The sequence below is a fragment of the Dromiciops gliroides genome, chromosome 4, assembly GCF_019393635.1.
Source record: "Dromiciops gliroides isolate mDroGli1 chromosome 4, mDroGli1.pri, whole genome shotgun sequence".
NCBI lineage: Eukaryota > Metazoa > Chordata > Mammalia > Microbiotheria > Microbiotheriidae > Dromiciops > Dromiciops gliroides.
In genome coordinates this window covers 172388896-172406841 of record NC_057864.1, presented here as the reverse complement: position 1 = coordinate 172406841, position 17946 = coordinate 172388896, and the positions used below count along the sequence as shown (strand labels likewise).

Here is a 17946-nt window from a genome sequence, read left to right as displayed (position 1 = left end):
CTTCAGGGAGAACTGATGTCTTTCCAGCTTTCTTTGCTCCCTTTGATCCACCTTCTTTTTCCCCTCCCAGATCCTCCCCAGCCCTTCCTGGAAGTCTCTGTCATCAGGACCCTTTTAAGAAAAAGAGGCTAAAGAATGCCTTTTGTCCTCATCTCCCCTCTAGGTCTTAATTCCCTGCAGAACCCAGTTCTAATTCAGACCAGAGAAAACACTAGAGCACATGTTTTGGGTTTTGTTGTTTTGGTTTTTGTTGTTATTGGGTTGGTTTTTTTTTTTTTTTTTTGGAAAGCGAGTCTCACATAATTAATTAGCAAATGTGGCTTGCAGAAGGAGGGAGGCCTGCAAGACCTCATTTGCATCTCTGAGAGCAAAAATCTGCCTGCTTGGCTGGGCTCCTGCTTGGAAGTGATAATGCAGATGTACAGTGTTTTCAGAGAAGGCATAGTGGGAACTTTGGCACTTGCAAATTTCATTTTCCACAGAGCCTGCATAAGGTTCTAGGAGCCCAGAGCAGGCCACCTTAGCCATCTAATGTGTGGTTCCAATGTCTTCCCCCCAGTCAGCTGGGGTGGGGTAGGATATTTGTATTACACTGAATCAGAGTTCTTAGAACTCCCTGAAAGTTTTGGCTGAAATACAAAGTGCAGAGATAGAGTGCTGGACATGGGGTCAGAAAGACTGGAATTCAAATCTCCCCTCGGATACTTGCTACCTGTGTGACCCTTGGCAAGTCACTCAACTTCTGCCTGCTTCAGCTTTCTCAAGTGTAAAAAGGGGATAATAATAGCACTTACCTCCCCGGGTTGTTGTGGGGATCAAATGAAATAATATTTGCAAAGTGCTTAGTGCAGTGCCTGACACATAGTAGAGGATTAATAAATGTCTGTGTCCTCCCTTCCTTGCTAGCTGTGTGACCCTGGGCAAGTTACTTAACTTTTCTGAGCCTCAATTTCCTCATCTGAAAAATGGGGATAGTAAAAGCCTTTCCCTCTCCTGGTTGTCGTGTAGATCAAATGTGCAAAGGGTTTGTCAGATCTCTAAAGTGCTGTATACGTGCCAACTCTTATTACAGAACATTGTTGTCATGAGGGTCATTGCTCCTCAGATTCTCCTGTCTTGGCTTCTCCTCTCAACTTGTGACTTCCTTATATTCCTTCAAGACTCAGTTTAAACTCCCACTGTATATATGAGGCCTTTCCTGGGCCACCAATCCCAGACCCCATCCCATCACCATCACTTCCCTATGCAGTCACCTTCTAGTTACATTGCATATACCTCTTGTACATACTCAGCTTTTTGTATATTGTCTCTCCCATTAGAAGGTGATCTCCTTGTGGGTAGGGATGGTGTCTTGTATTTTCAGAGCTCAGCACAGTATTTGGGCACTCAATAAAGGCTTAACACTTAGAAGGATTAGTTGTCCATTGATGCAATTTTAAATAATAATAATTTACTATAATTTCTCTTCTCTGTGCAGATATACTTTAAATGCAAATAATTACAAGCAGATATTATAATTTTACTTTGAAATAAACATTCTTATCCCTACTATCTCTATTTTCTTTGCCTTATGAATTTAAAAAATAATACCCTCTCTCAGTTGACACAGCATGATCCTGTGAGGTATTCTTAAATTCTAATCCTTCTATGAATAAATGCTTGTTGATTGACTAATCAAGGACTTCCTGGAGGAAGATAAAAAGGTGAGTGTGTGTTCACTATAATAATAATAGTACTAGTAGAATAATGGTAAGTATTTATAGAATGTTTTAAAGGTTTACAAAGAACTTTACATGTGTTATCTGATTTGATCCTTATAACCATGCTGTATGATCATATCCATTTTACATATGAGGAAACTGAGGTAATGAGAGGTTAAGTGACTTACCTAGCACCTCCAACCCTCTATCCACTGCTCCACCTACTTCCTATGTGTTTGTTGAATCTCATTGGCTAGTATAGAGGACTGTTTCCAATGGGTAAATTCGTTTGGGGTATACTTTCAAACACATTTCATTCTCTCCAATGTCAGGAAACACAAGATCAAAACCTGCAATGTGTTCTCTAACTGGAAAGGCAGCAACTTCTTTCTCACTGCCGCCTTGCTGATGAGAAAACGCTGTCCTCAGCGAGATAGGACCTCTAGGGCACAGCTCTTCCCTTTTGTCCCCAAGGAAGCAAAGTAGACTTAAAACCAAACGAGGAACTGAAAGGTCATCTGGAGGCCTTGGCTTTGTCCACTACCCCCTTCTCTATCCCCTCCCCGCCCCTGCACCCCCAATCCTGAATCAGCCATATGCAGACTTTCACAAGCCAAGTAGAAACCTGTGGGCTTCCTGCTTCTGCCCAGAACACATTTCAGTGAAAGCTGAATGAGTCTCTCTGTTTTCATACACCTTGGCGGTGACAAGCAGTAGGAGTGAGGCAAGTTCAGCCACCCCAGACTCTTGCTGTTGATGTTTTGAATTTGAAAGCAGCAGCTATAAAGTTCAGATTAAACTCTGCAGCCAGGACCCAAAGCTCCCAGGACATAACGCTTTTTGTTCCTAATCCCTGCCTGACCACGAAGACATATAGGAGAAATTCCATGAAACCATTTCCTGACATTATTACGCGTGTTAGGGATGGGGGAGGTGTCAGCCCTGGGGGTTCACTTTCTGTTTTTAGCAGGAAATCCATTGACTCCATTAATGAGGCAACATAGTCTGGTCCAGGGGACTCTTAACTTTTTTTGTGTAATGGATCCCCTTGGCAGTTCAGGAAAACTTAGTGTAATGGGGGAAAATGGGGTATGGGGTTGGTTAGGGGTTGGGGTTCTTAGGAATTCCTCTTTAAAGAATTACACCCTCTTGCACACAAAAGTAGTTAGAATAAGATGGTAGTTTATTTAGGGGCAAGGGAAGGGAAGGGGGGAGGGGAAGGGAACCATGAAAGAAATCCTCAGACTTCTCATGGGGAGATAGGCACAAAGCACATGGCTCAGAGGTATCAATCTCCTAGAGCAGGAGACTGGCAGGTACTTTTATAGGGGGCTGATGAGGGTGGACCATCTGCCTGTGGAAAGTTCCTTTAGTGAGGGAGGACCATCCCCCACTGGTAGTGACTGGAGGAATTGGGTGAGGGGTGGCTACAGATCTCATTAGTGTACCTATTTTCCCTCATCCCCTCCAGTATTTATCATTTCTGGTAGGAGTGAGGTGGTATGTTGGAGTTGTTTTAATTTTCATTTCTCTAATCAGTAGTGATTAAGAGTATTTTTATATGACTATAAATAGCTTCTAAAAATTATCTATTCTTATCCTTGACCATTTATCAAGAGGAGAATGGTTCTTATTTTATAAATTTGACTGAGGTGTATACTTTATCAGAGAAACTTACTGTAAAAAATTTTTATATAACTTCATTGTCTATGGTACCTTTTAGCAAAATTTGGTTTCCCTGATTATCCCTTTTAATTAAGTCTATTTTTGCTTTTGCTTTGTCTGAGATCATAATTGCTACCCCTGCCTAGTTTACTTCAACTGAAGCATATTGGATTCTGCTCCAGCTGTTTATTTTAACTCTGTCTATATATCTTTCTATTTCAAGTGTGTCTCTTATAAACAACATATTGAATTTTGGTTTCTAATCTGTTCTGCTATCCATTTCCATTTTATAAGTGAGCTTATCCTATTCACATTCAGTTATGATTACTGTGTATTTCCCTCCATCCCATTTTCTTCTGTTTCTTCTTTTTCTCTCTTTCTTTTTATTCTTTCCTTCCCAAAAATCTATTTTGCTTCTAACCATTTTGCTTCATCCCTTAATCTGTCTTCTTTTATTATCCCCTGCCTTTTCCTATTATCCCCTTCCCCTTATAGTTTCCTGTTGGGTAAATTACATTTCTATACCTGAGTGTGTATTTATATTCTTCCAACTCTTTGAACCAGTTCTGATGAGGGTGACGTTGAAGCATCACCTGCCATCCTCTTCCCTATTTTCCCCTCCACTATAAAAACTCACCCTTGTGCACCTCTTTTATGCGAGAAAAATTTCCCCATTCTATATCTATTTCCTCCCATCTCTCAGTATATCCCTCTTTCTCACCCCTTCCTTTTTTTCAGAGATAATTCCGACATAAATGATTCATATCTTTGTCCTTTTAATAACGTTCTTGGGAGTTACATGTATCATCTTTCCATATACAAATGTAAACAGTTTTAAACTTTATTGAGACCTTTATGATTACTCTTTTGTGTTTACCTAGTTATCCTTCTCTTGAGTCTTGTGCTTGAATGTCAGATTTTCTATACAGCTCTGGTCTTTTCCTTAGAAATGCTTGAAAGTCCTCTGTTTGATTAAATATCCATTTTTTTTCTTTTAAAGGATTATATGTAGTTGCTGGGTAGGTTATTCTTGATTGTTATCTCAGCTCCTTTGCCTTAAAGAATATCATATTCCCAGTCTTCCACCCCTTTAATGTAGTAGCTGCTAAATCTTGTGTGATTATGACTGTGACTCCACAATATCTGAATTGTTTCTTTCTGGCTGCTTGAAGTATTTCCTCTTTGACCTGAGAGCTCTGGAATTTGGCTATAATATTCCTTGGAGTTTTCCTTTTAGTATCTATTTCAGGAGATAATTGGTGGATTCTTTCAGTTTCTATTTTACCCTCTGGATCAAAGGTATTGGGGTAGTTTTCCTTGATGATTGCTTGAAATATGATATTTAGACTCTTTCTTTGGTCATGGGGTTCAGATAATCCAATTATTCTTAAATTCTTTCTTTTGAATCTATTTCCAGGTCAGTTGTTTTTCTGATGAGGATATTTAAGGTTTTCTTTTTTTATTTTCATTCTTTTGACTTTGTTTTATTGTTCTTTTATGTCTCATGGAGTCATTAGATTCTGTTTGCCCAATTATAATTTTTAAAGAATTATGTTCTTCAGTGAGATTTTGTATATCTTCCATTTGGCCAGTTCTGTTTTTTAAGGAGTTCTTTTCTTCAATGAATTGCTGTGCCTCCTTTTCCACTTAGCCCATTCTTTATAAGTAGTTGCTCAGTGGATTTTTGCTCCTTTTTTTTTTTTACCATTAGGCCAATTCTTTTACTTTTTCCCTTTTTGGGGGGGGGGGCTGGAGGGTGGGGCAATGAGGGTTAAGTGACTTGCCTAGGGTCACACAGCTAGTAAGTGTCAAGTGTCTGAGGCCAGATTTGAACTCAGGTCCTCCTGAATCCAAGGCCAGTCCTTTATCCACTGCACCACCTAGTTGCTCCCATTTTTTTTTTTGATGTGGCAAAGGTTCTTTATTTCCTTCTCATGAGAAGGAGGCACCCTAGTGTGCAGCTAGTGGGTGCCCCAAAACGGGGCTCGAAGGCCCTGTTTTATACCCTAGTCCCTAACGCGAATGGACCCTCCCCTTTTTCATCACTGGTCTGATTACTCAAGGGTTACAATCTGCACGCAAAAACTAGCTAATCAGAACGCAGTATTCCCACCCCTCTTCCTTGTATGGGCATAACTCAGGAGCGGACCTTATTGAGACCAGGGCTCCTTGAACCATGAGATTTTGTTAACCTGAGGGGGAGGAGGGGATCTGAGACCTTTGTCCTACAAACAGGTCAGGAGGAGTATGACTGACTGTTATATCCACATTGAGAGGAGACAACTACCCCTGGAATTTTCCATATTCTTCCAAGATAGTCATGAGAAAGTGGAAGTGGTGATGGCCATTAGCTTGTGCTTTTCTTGAAAGGTGTTGTTTTCTTCAGTATATTTTTTGGACCTCTTTTACTTTTCATTCCCTTCATAATTTTCTTGCATCACTCTCATTTCTTTAACCAATCTGTCCTCTACCACTCATCTCTTTTCTTGAACTTGTCTAGGAATTTTTATTGGGCTTGGGTCCAGTTAGCAATTTTTTGAGGCCTTGTTTGTAACTCTTTTCACATTGTTGTTTTCTGAGATTATGTCTTTGACTTCCTGGCCACAGTAGTAGCTTTTTATGATCAAATTCTCTTTTTGGTGTTTGCTCATTTTCCAGCCTATTTCTTAACTTTGAATTTTATATTAAAGTTGGGCTCTACTCAACTGGGAGTTGGGAAGGCACTGTCCCAAGCTTTAGGATTTCTTGTGCTTCTGTTTTCAGAGCTAGTTCTGGGAGGCTCTGCAAGTTTGGGGTGCTTCCAAGGTGGTATAATTGGGAGAGAGATGTTGTCAGTGCTCTTCTGGTCTCCCCTCTCCACCATATTTTTTGAAACATTTACAGACCCTAAAGTTATAAACTCCTATTTATATTATGGACTAAGACTCAGAATAAATCTGGTTTTCAATCTTGGCTTTAACATTTACTGGTAGTTTGAGCCTAGATGAGTCACTCTCTGAGTCTCAGTTTACTCTTCTCTAAAACTGAGATAATACTGGCATTGCCTACCTCAGGGAAAGGTAATAACCATTTATTAAGTTCCAGGCACTATACTTTCTTTACAAATATCATCTCATTTTATCTTTACAACAATCCTGGGAGGTAGATACTATTACCCCTATTTTGCAGTTGAGAAAACTGAGGCAGACACATTAAGTGACTTACTCAGGGTCATTTAGCTAGTAAGTTTCTATTCCCAGATTTGAATCCAGGTTCATCTGTCTATGCATTGGTCCCCCTAGCTCACTCATAAAGTTGTGGGTCAAGATTTGTGAATCTTAAATTTCTGTAGATACACAGGGGATTAGACCTACTGTGTGAAGTTTAGCAGGTCAACTTCCCTCCATGGACCCTAGTTTTGTAATCATTAATATGGTTAAAGTTCTACTAATCTTGCCCTTTTCATGAGAATATTTTGAGACAGGCAAAATAGATTCCCAAGCACCAAAGAAACAAAATGTATGATTGTTATAAATTTTGCTTCTTCCTAGAAAAGTGGGCCATTTCTCCTTCAAAACTCCTCTTATATCATTTCAGGTCAGATATTATCCGCAAACCGCAACACGCCAAGTCCCATTGACCCTGAGACCATCCAGGTCCCCGTGGGTTATGAACCAGACCCAGCTGACTTGGCTCTCTCCAGCATCCCTGGCCAGGAAATGTTTGACCCTCGAAAACGCAAATTCTCAGAAGAGGAACTCAAACCACAGCCCATGATTAAGAAAGCTCGCAAAGTCTTCATCCCCGAAGATCTGAAGGTAAGTTGGAACTGGTAACTAGGTTGCAAAAAGAAAAATTCAAAGGGCTACCTGAAGAAGGTGATGACATATTGTAGTTGGGAGGCATGGATTTTTGATTGTTCTTCTTCCTTTGGGAAGAGGGCAGATTACTTCATTTTATTGTGCCTCAGTTTCTTCCATTCATGAAAACCCCCAGTCACTCTGTATTTCACAAAAAAAGTTAGGAGAATCAGCAACATTTTAAACAGTTTTCTGATTGGCAGAAAGATAATAAAGTCAGCACTTTGTTATCTACTATATAATATTCACATTATAGTTTATCCTGGAGGAATGCTTAATCCCAAATTGGTTTATCTCTGCCTTGCTGCATGAAAATAGAATGAGGAGAACACATCTGCTCCTGGAATACATATGATATAAAGCCAAATAAAATGACGTTTTCAATTATCTGGGGTTTGGAAACCAGACATTCTTGCCTACATGTGGGTTGCTCTAAGATACTTGACTTCTATAAATTCAAAATAATGACATTAAGCAGTTTAATTAATGATTATTGGTGGGCTGGTCATGGACTGAGAGCAAGAGATGCATGGCATTCAGAGTCAGACAATCTGGAGAAGGGCTCTTACCATGTTGAATAGACCTCCCTTGGAGGATTTATGGAAGGAAATGTACAAGAGTCACATAGAATAAACAGGCCATGGAGGGGAATGTAATCTTTTGTATCACTGGAAAGAATAACTAGAGCAATGAGATCTCAGATCCATAAAAATAGCTCTCTGCCCCCTCCTCCCCATTCCTACTTATCCAAACCCAAATATGGTACACAAAGTAGAAAACTCTTTTGTTGGAATAAGGGGGATTGTGAGTTCTCCAGGCCTGATTTATGCTAATAGTTCCACCTTCAATGTCTAGAATGATCTCTGGGGAGTGGGGGCTAGGGGGCGAAATAACAGTTTTAACTCCTATAAGGGGCTCGTTTTAATCCATGACATTTTCAGGTGTAAGACCATGCTGAATCTTGGTTGAAATCTCAAGTTGAATCTCAGGTTGAAAACTAGATTTTGAAGGGACAGAGAAGACAGCTTCTGCCATCCTTAGGGCAAGATAGAAAACATTAAGGTACACAGGTGAATCTGCTAAAAAGCAAGGCGAAATGATGGCTACTTAATATTGGAAACTTGTAGTCATTAATACATTAATATATTGATTTTTTTCTAGCAGATATTTACTCTGTCATAAGTATGAGTCAATTGTTATGGGTACTGAGGGAGAAACAAAGATAAAATGTGATCCCTACTCTCAAGGAGCTTACAGTCTAGTGGGGCTGATATTTGAAATGGTAGTATGTCCTCTTCCAAGTGATTGCTGTTCCTTAATTTATTTTCTTATTACCTAAATTCCATCTATATCTCAGGCCCTTATCTTTTGCACTTAAGCAGGAGAGCCCATTTAATACAGCTCTCCAAGGCATTTTTGAAAGTTTCCCAAAGTGCTACTGAGTAGGAATGTCCCACCCCTGGGGAAACCCTAAAGAGAGTTCCTAAGACCCAAATGACTTGGTAGGTAAAGGAAGTAATGGCCAAAGATGGCAAGTATTTTTTTTCTTTTGGTGGGACAATGAGGGTTAAGTGACTTGCCCACTGTCACACAGCTAGTATCAAGTGTCTGAGGCTGGATTTGAACTCAAGTCCTCCTGAATCTAGGGCCAGTGCTTTATCCACTGCACCACCTAGCTGCCCCCATGGCAAGTATTCTTTTTTTTTTTTAATTTTTTATTTTAGTGAGGCAATTGGGGTTAAGTGACTTGCCCAGGGTCACACAGCTAGTAAGTGTTAAGTGTCTGAGGCCGGATTTGAACTCAGGTCCTCCTGACTCCAGGGCCGGTGCTCTATCCACTGCGCCATCTAGCTGCCCCAATGGCAAGTATTCTTGATGGTAAAATGATTCCTTGTCACATATTATACCCCTCTTCCCAACAAAAACAAGTTGCCCCTTGTAATTTAATTTTTTTTTTTTTGTGAGGCAATGAGGGTTGTTACTTGTGCAGGGTCACACAGCTAGCAAGTGTCACGTATCTGAGGGCCACATTTGAACTCAGGTCCTCCTGAATCCAGGGCCGGTGCTTTATCTGCTATGCCAACTAGCTGCCATCCCCTTGTCATTTTTTCTTTTTCTTTTTGTTTTGTTTTTTTTATTAGATGTCTTTTTTTTTAAAGTATATTATTTTTCTTATTTTTTTAAATTTTAAATTGCATATCTAATTTGTTGATCTGCTCTTTTTCTTTTTGGGGGGGGGCAATGAGGTTTTAGTGATTTACCCAAGGTAACACAGCTAGTAAATTTCAAGTGTCTGAGGCCAGATTAGAACTCAGGTCCTCCTGAATCCAGGGCCAGTGCTTTATCCACTGTGCCACCTAGCTGCCCCTCCCTCTTGTAATTGTTTAAAACTAAAAGTAAACAAATAAGGCAATGTGAGCAAAAAACTGTGAAGACTGAACACATATGAACAAGAACAAATGTTGTAATCAGATAAAACTTAGAATAAAGTTAATTAATAGATGCATAATTTTTATTATACTGGGTGGGGATTAGGCATAAATGGCAAGCAGTTTATGGAAATGGCTAATTACTAATACTTTTACAAAACCTAAAGCCCCACACTTTTAAGGTCATGAAGAGGAGAGGAGGATAGCATTAGAGAATAATTGAATCATAGCCTTTAACTCAAGAGGACAAAAATGCCAGGTCTTAACCATTTTCTGGAAGGTTTCAGATACTTGAGGGCTGGTGGTTCTGGGAAGCTCAGTCCTTAAGGCAGAAGAGGTCAGGATAGGACAGCCTCTACTATAGCAGGCCAAGCTTGGCTTTGGATGAGATCTATTGACCCTCTGTGCTAAAAAGTGGGATTCAACCCTCCTCCCCATTAAGAAGGGGGATGAAATCAGGAACCCCAGAAAGGAGAATTTGTGGGTCAATGTTCTAAGCTACTTTCAGAGAATGAATAAGGTTAGGAAGTTTTCAAGAAAAATTTATGTGTTTTGATTTATGAGCCCCAAACTGAAAATAACTCTCCCATGGTTATGAGACCTACCAGTATTCTACTAATTATGAATTCATTTGAGTTGATGAGCAAACATCATAGGGAGGAGACTCTCCATTGGTATGAATCAATTTCATCATTTAAATGGAATATTAGAGTTGGGAAAGAATCTTAGAGATACCATCTTACATCCTCCTTGTTTTGTAGGTGATGAAACCAGGGTACACCAACTGAAATCACAAGAAGTGTGATGATGGGGCTGGGGAATGGCAGCAACTATTTAAGAACATGGACCCTTAAAGGGAGAGCTTTGGGCAGCAGGAGAAGTACTTTACCCTGAAGCCAAGAGAGATGACAAGGGAAAGGGGGTACAGAAATGAAAGTGGGAAGGGGGCAAAGACATGTGGATATGTTGCCTAAGTCTGGTTCTTTTGCCTCCTTTCCCCTCCTAGGGCCATATTCTTATTCCCACCCTTCCTTTCCTCATCTTCCTCTAAGGCAGTTGGAATGAATCATAGAATCATTGTTTCAGAAGTTGGAAGGGACTTTAGAGACGACCTAATCCAAACACCCCCATTTTGCATATGGAAACCAAGGCCCAGACAAATGAAGTGACTTATCTGAGGTCATTCAACTAGTGAGTAGCAGGATAGTTTAATTGAAGGCAAACCTATTCCAAAGTCTTTGTCCAGTTACAACACTAAAGGATGAATGAGCAAAGGCTCCTGGGAAAGTTAAGAAGCTGGCTAGCATTCGGCCAGTTAGTTTGGTTAGGAAAGCAAGCTGCTTAAACTATTCTAATGCAGAGAAGGGCATGAGAGCTTTGATTGGAGGGTGGGAGGCACAGAGGTAATTTTGGAATGTGAAGCACTCTGGGACAGAGCAGGGCTGGTTTGGGGAAGCCTGAACTTAGTGATTTCCTGGGGGAGGAAGATAGACGCTCAGTAAGGAGCTCCAGAAAGGGAGGTGAGAACTCTCTGACAGCTGGACCTCTATCCTGTGGTCCTGGGATGGAGAGTGAGGACAGGCTACTAGCCCCAGAGCAACAGCTTCCTCCCCTCCCTTCTTCCCCTTCATTCCCTACTCTCTCTCTCTCTCTCTCTCTCTCTCTCTCTCTCTCTCTCTCTCCAATGAGGGTTAATTGACTTGCCCAGGGTCACACAGCTAGTAAGTGTCAAGTGTCTGAGGCCGGATTTGAACTCAGGTCCTCCTGAATCCAGGGCCGGTGTTCTATCCACTGCACCACCTAACTGCCCCCCATCCCCTACTATATTGACCATACTGACCATACTTAAGAAATTCTTTGTGAGCACACCTCATGGTGATGTATATAAGGTACCTGGGGCAATTGGCGGGAATGGGAGCTGTGGCAAGCTTCTATGTGCCAAGCAGAAGGTATGTGTATATAGGGAGTAGTAGGAAAGGAATAAACATTTATTAAGCACCTACTATTTGCCAGATACCCTGGTAAGACTTACTTGCAACTGCAATCTCATTTGATACTCACAACAACCCTGCAAGGTAGGTTCTGTTATTGCCGCTATTTTATAGTTGAAGAAACGGAGGCAAACAGAGGCTAACTGGCCCAGGATCATATAGCTGGTGTCTAAGTCTAGATTTGAATTCGGGTCTTCCTGGTTTCAGATCAATGCTGTTTGCTGTGGCAGCAGCCGCCTCAGCTGTGGTTTCTATAGCATGCCCCTCAAAGATAATTCTCTTTCCCCTAAGGCTTTGGGCATGAAAAACAGATCCCAAAGTACTGGGAGCAGACCTAGGGATAATTTGGGCCCTTCTGACATAATCACATGCATTGACCATGACCCTTATGGTCCCAGGAGAGAATAAGAAGCTTAGGTCCCTCAGGGCTTCCTGGATAGCATGTGATGGCAGACATCAGCTTTGCCCCCTTTCAGTCTCGGATTAAGAGATTTGTTGTTGCAATTTGTTAAAATAAAGAGGGATGGGGCTCAGGTGGCATCATAAATGAATTGCCTAAAGCTGATTTTGAGAAGAGGGGGGGACCTAGATGGAAAGTTCTAAAGCAAGATTTATGCAGGGTGTTTTTCAAAACTAAGCGGATTTTCTTTTATTTTTGTTTGATGGAAAGAAGGATTGCTTCCATATCAACCACCACTACAGTATCTAAGTATCAACCGGGTTAAATAAGGTCCTTGAGAAAGGTCTATCAGGAAAGTAGAGAATCATTTGTATATGTGTATGCATGCGTGTGTGTGTGTGTGTGTGTGTATACGCATCTGCATGTGTACATATACATGTTTGCTAATGTTGGGTGAGAGAGGAAAAGGATCCTAGTGATAAGAATTTCAACGATGAGTATGGAAAGTTGGACCATGGACAAGTTGCTTCATCTCCTTGGGTCTCAGTTTACCTGAATATTCCCTGGTCACTCTGAATCTCACAGAAACATTAGGGTGATGATCAATATAGTGTACCTCTTTGAGGTTCCTAGTGGAAAGATCATGTTGTCAACTCTTGCATATCCTTTTTTTTTTTTTTTTTTGGTGAGGCAATTGGAGTTAAGTGACTTGCCCAGGGTCATACAGCTAGTAAGTGTCAAGGGTCTGAGGCTGAATTTGAACTCAGGTCCTCCTGAATCCAGGACTGATGCTTCATTCATTGTGTCACCTAGCTGCCCCTGCATATCCATAACATAACATTCACTTTGTACTTTTTTGTCAGTAATGTTTAATGCTATATTTAATGTGGATGGAGTTAGAAATACACACACAGATTTAGAGATGGAACTATATATAGAATTAGGAATATATACACATACATGTATATATGCATACATTTATTCATGCATACATACGGATAGAGAGTGTCAGCAGCATTTTATCAGAAGCATCAAATGACTTGCTTTTCTGTGTGTGTATGTATGTGCCCATATGGGGTGTGTACACCTAGGTGAGAGAAGGAGTATGGGTGCATTTACTGTTTTTATGAAAGACCTTCCTCATCACCCTTCTGACATTTTGTTTAGTTAAAAGAGAGAGAGAGAGGAGAGGAAAGAGTGAGAGGGAACAAAGGAGAGGGAGAGAGGAAAAAAGAGGGGGGCAGAGAAAGGAAGAGAGAGAAAGTGATATTAAGGATGCATACATAGGGGCACCAGCCCTGGATTCAGAAGGACCTGAGTTCAAATCCGGCCTCAGACACTTCACACTTACTAGCTGTGTGATCCTAGGCAAGTCACTTAACCCCAATTGCCTCGCAAAAAAAAGAAGAATGCATATATACATATATCTATGTATCCATATATCTCTATATTTATAGCTACCTATATCTTTGTTCTGTATATATTCATATTCATGTATACATATAAGAGATAAAGAGCCAGCATGGCTTAGTGGATAGGGAACTGACCTTAGAATCATGAAGACTTGGGTTCAAGTCTTGCTTATGATACATATTGGTGATCCTGGGCAAGTCTTTTAACCCCTTAGTGCCCCCAGGCTATTCTCTGAGACTCTAAGTTTTAGAAAGGTTGCTGATGGAAGAAGTTTCTTCACGGAGAGTTCCCTACATCAGTGACATCATAGGTCAGATAAAAAAAATGTATGTAACATCTTTTTCTTGCTTGGACTGTGACCCCTTCCCTTATGGGCACATGCCTAGTCCTTTCATGAATCTCTGAAGAAGGAAGGATAGCCTTTCAGGAGACTGGTGCCTTGTTCCCCGCTAGACAGGAAGAAAACATTATGTAAGGTCAGAACCATAACCAGGGTTGAACAACTGATCCTTTGGCTTAGGGCACAGGCAGGACTTGTGATAAACTACAATAAATGGCCTGATGCCCACCCTTGCTTCATCACAAGGACACTCTTTTGCTGTTTGCTCCCAAGTGTTCTAGGCTCAAAAACTCCTCTTTAGAGCTCTAGGTAAGAGTTGGACTAGATAAACCCTGAAGTCCTAAGAGTTTCTGATAGCACACACTAGGACGTCAAGAAGAATGACCCCACTGTCCTCAGTCCTGGGTGGAATCTGCCCATCGGATGTCCTGGGTCTCTTGTGGTTGTGCTGAAATCTAATATCTTGTTTCTTTTCTTTCTGTAACTAATGAGCAGGATGACAAGTACTGGGCAAGGCGTAGAAAGAACAACATGGCTGCCAAGCGCTCCCGAGATGCCCGGAGGCTGAAGGAGAATCAGATTGCCATCCGGGCTTCATTCTTGGAGAAAGAGAACTCGGCCCTCCGCCAGGAGGTGGCTGACTTGCGGAAAGAGTTGGGTAAATGCAAGAACATACTTGCCAAGTATGAGGCCAGGCATGGCCCCCTGTAGGATGGCATTTTTTGTGGGTTGGCATTTGAATAGATGGACAGTTTGATAACACCACATCCAAACCAACCTTGCTGTCATCAGCACTTTACTAGAAGCATCAACAAAAACTGACTTGCATTTGTGTGTGTGTGTGTTTATGTATGTGTGTGTATCTGTATGTGTGTGCCGTGTGTGTGCAAACACACATGCGTGTACCTTGTATGCACCTAGGTGGGAGAATGAGTATGGGTGCATTTCCCATTTTTATGAAACACCCTCCTTATTCCTCTCCCCCGCCCTGACTTTTCATTTGATTTTTTAAAAGTGCCACATTTTTACTTGGACTATTGAGAACAATGGTGGCTATTCTCTCTCTCTTCTTTGTCTCCTGCACCCTGACCCTCTCACCCCAGTCAGTGCTGCTTCCCTTTCTACCTTTATTACTCTTTTGACCCCTTTCCTTGGATTTAGACAGAAAGATCCCAGTTAAAAAAAAAAAGTAGATCTCAGTTTTTAAGAGTACAAGCTATTGTTTATGTTTAATCAAACGTTAACATGCTAATAAGGTGCACAGGATAACTTAGTGCTACACTGCAGAAATATTAATTTAGAGATTGCTTTCCTCATATTTTAAAATTCTGGTGAATACTTGTCTACAAATCTCAAGTGTTGTTTAGATTCGTTAGGGCCCCCCCCCCAATTTACTTCTCTGTATCTGCTAAGTTTCCTTTTGAGTCTCTGAGCCCCGGCTATGTAAGAACACCATTACTAAGGCACACAGAGTGTTTTTTGCACTGTCTGTTCCTAAAGCAATAACCCTGTTGTATGCTAGATAGCATGCTGCCTGAGTCTTACTAAGTGGATGTAGGATCATTCTCTACCTGAGAGTTTCATTGTCTTAAAAAAAAAAAGGAAAGTGACGCATTTTGAGCATGCCCAGAACATCCCCAAATAAGAGAGGCCGAGGAAGATGCTGGGTCTATGAGAAAATGGGCGATTCAGTGGTATCAGAGCCAAATAACAAGTCTTGCTCTCATTGGCTTTTGACACCAAAAGGAGTATAATTTTGTTCCCTCACACACACCTCTTTTGGCATTTTTCTTCCCTTGTTCCAGTTGAATATGACAGATATCCGGAACATAATTCAATGGTTTCAGATCTGTTTTTTTCACTTTTGTAAAATACATATACATATATATTTTTTTGTGAACTCTCTCTCTCTCTCTTGCTGTTTCTAAAAATGATTTTAATTAAGTTAGTAAGTTAGATGTTTTTTAAACCCTGCCCCTCCTTTTCTTCCCTACCCTGGTGTTTTGAAATTATTCATGAAATAATGACGATTCTGGAATTTCCTTTGTTGCTTTATTGCTGTTTGCTTTAGGATGTAAGTTCTGTTATAAAGTGGACTTCTGAAAAAAATGAATGTAAAGACACTGGTGTATCTCAGAAGGGGATGATGTTGTCATAAACTGTGGTTAATCCAATCGATTTGAATGTTTACTCTAGACCAAAAGGAGAAATTATTAAAAAGTTGTTTAATGTTTATACAGAGTAATTATAGGAAGGTTTTTTTTGTACAGTATTTTTCAGATACAAATACTGACCATGTATTTTGAAAGACATATATTATATATAGCAAAGAGAAAAGGAAAAAAAATTATTCCATGTTTTAAAATTATATAGCAAAGATATATATATATATATAAATATATATATTCACCATTATTGTACAGAGAAGGAATGCTTTGGGGTTTTTGAAATCTTTACTATTTCAAGCCAATCACTGACTCATCAGCATGTTTTCTGCTGTAAATGAAAATTTTTGACAGTACTGAGACTTGCCACAATGCTTCATGCTTGTAAACACATAAGGAACTTTCGTATTTTCTTTTAGGAATTAAAAAGTAAGTCAGTCAATATCACCCAGAAGCACAAAATGGATTTTAGTCAAATATTTATTGAATGATAACAGTATTTTTTAGGAAAAGCATCTGCCACAAAATTTTCATGTTCACTCTAGAATGACATATTGCCGGGATGGGTTTCCTACTGCAAGTATTTGGAACAGTCCCATTCTCCCTTGCAGACACATGTCTCAAATACGGTGTTGATATGTGGGGTGAATATCGGTGCTAAGTGTTTGGTCCATAATTCGCTAGATGTTTCTTCTTTAACAAAGATTGTTCCTTGTTTCACTGGAGTGTATTATGTCAACAGATTGCAATGTTACTGAAAAAAAAGATGGAACATTTTGTTCTAGATTAAATTTTTCTTTTATTCAATGGGATTTTCTAATTTCCTGCCTCCTGGGTACCCAGTTCTTCAGTGATGTCTCACTATCGATCCTTTAGTAATGTCTTTGTACTAACATCTTTGTGAATGTGGCAAAACGGATAAACTGGCTAGGTTCTTAGCCTTCTACTGACATTCACTCTGTCCCCAAGCAGTGGTTCATGGAGGGAGATGGGTAAGGGAGTAGAGTGGAAATTCATGTTAACTAGCATCTGAAAATTTGGCTTCCCAAAGGTAGAATGGAATGGGATAGTATATTAGTTCAAACTCCAATGATTATGAACTCACATTTTTTCTTTTTGAGGCAGTGGTTAATTGCAGTGGAATTAGTAATTGACATATTCTTAGTAATATGGGTACATTTAAATGGCCGTAATTAACAGTTGTGAAGTCAGTGACAGAAATTATATCTTGCAAGTGGAAAAGTGTTGGTGGATTGCATTTTGGACCATCCTAACTTATCAAAGTATAAAAAGGCAGCTGAGCAAACAACATTGGTCTTTCTTGGAATGGGCTTATTTGTAAGGAATGAACATCACAGATGTTTTCTATGGAAAAGGAAAAAATAACCCACCACATTCTTTCTGTTGTGTGCCAGGAGAGGTTTAAAGCAGCTACCTCGTCTTTACAGTTAAACACTTCTGAGTCTGCACAGGTGCCTTATATCTGTTGCGCTCCCTCCCTGCCCCCACCTCTCTCCCTCCCCCCTTCCTTTCTCTCTCCTTCCCTCTCCCTGTGTCTCTCTCCCCCTCTCCCTCCTTCACTCTTACTTTCTCCCTCACCTTCACTCTCACTTTCTCCCTCTCCTTTACCTTTACCTTCACCTTCTCTGTCTTTCCTCCCACCTCTACCTCCCAGTTGAGCTAATCATGCCAGGACGATTAATCATTCTGGTCATTGAAGTAAAAGTAATCCCATGCTTTGACTCGGTGAGATCTAGCGCAATCAGGACAGGGCAGATTCAATTCAGTTGCCCTTACAACAATGTTGATTGAACATTGTTCTGTTACAAAAATCACATTGTCACTTTCATCCAACACCTTCCAGGGATTAATTGCCATTAGAATTAATTTGAAGAATTGCATCACCCCAAAACAAATCAAGTTGAAGCTTGAAATAGGAGTCTACAGACCAGAAACTTTGCTGGCAGCATCCCTGGACAATTCCTTTTGACTAGACTTGCAGAG

At 40.4% G+C, this 17946-nt stretch overlaps 1 protein-coding gene across 4 annotated transcripts in view; it reads left to right on the top strand.

The window, feature by feature from the left end:
* HLF (HLF transcription factor, PAR bZIP family member) overlaps window positions 1-16749 on the top strand; it is an 87031-nt gene extending 70282 nt beyond the window's left edge. For 3 of the 4 annotated variants that reach the window (XM_044002962.1, XM_044002964.1, XM_044002965.1), the window contains exons 3-4: window positions 6942-7162; window positions 14270-16749. In XM_044002962.1, coding sequence (XP_043858897.1) covers window positions 6942-7162; window positions 14270-14488 — 440 coding nt within the window. In that variant the 3' untranslated portion in view covers window positions 14489-16749. The remainder of the gene's footprint in view (window positions 1-6941; window positions 7163-14269) is intronic. The other variant, XM_044002963.1, reaches the window with a different exon arrangement.
* The last annotated feature ends 1197 nt before the right edge of the window (window positions 16750-17946 follow it).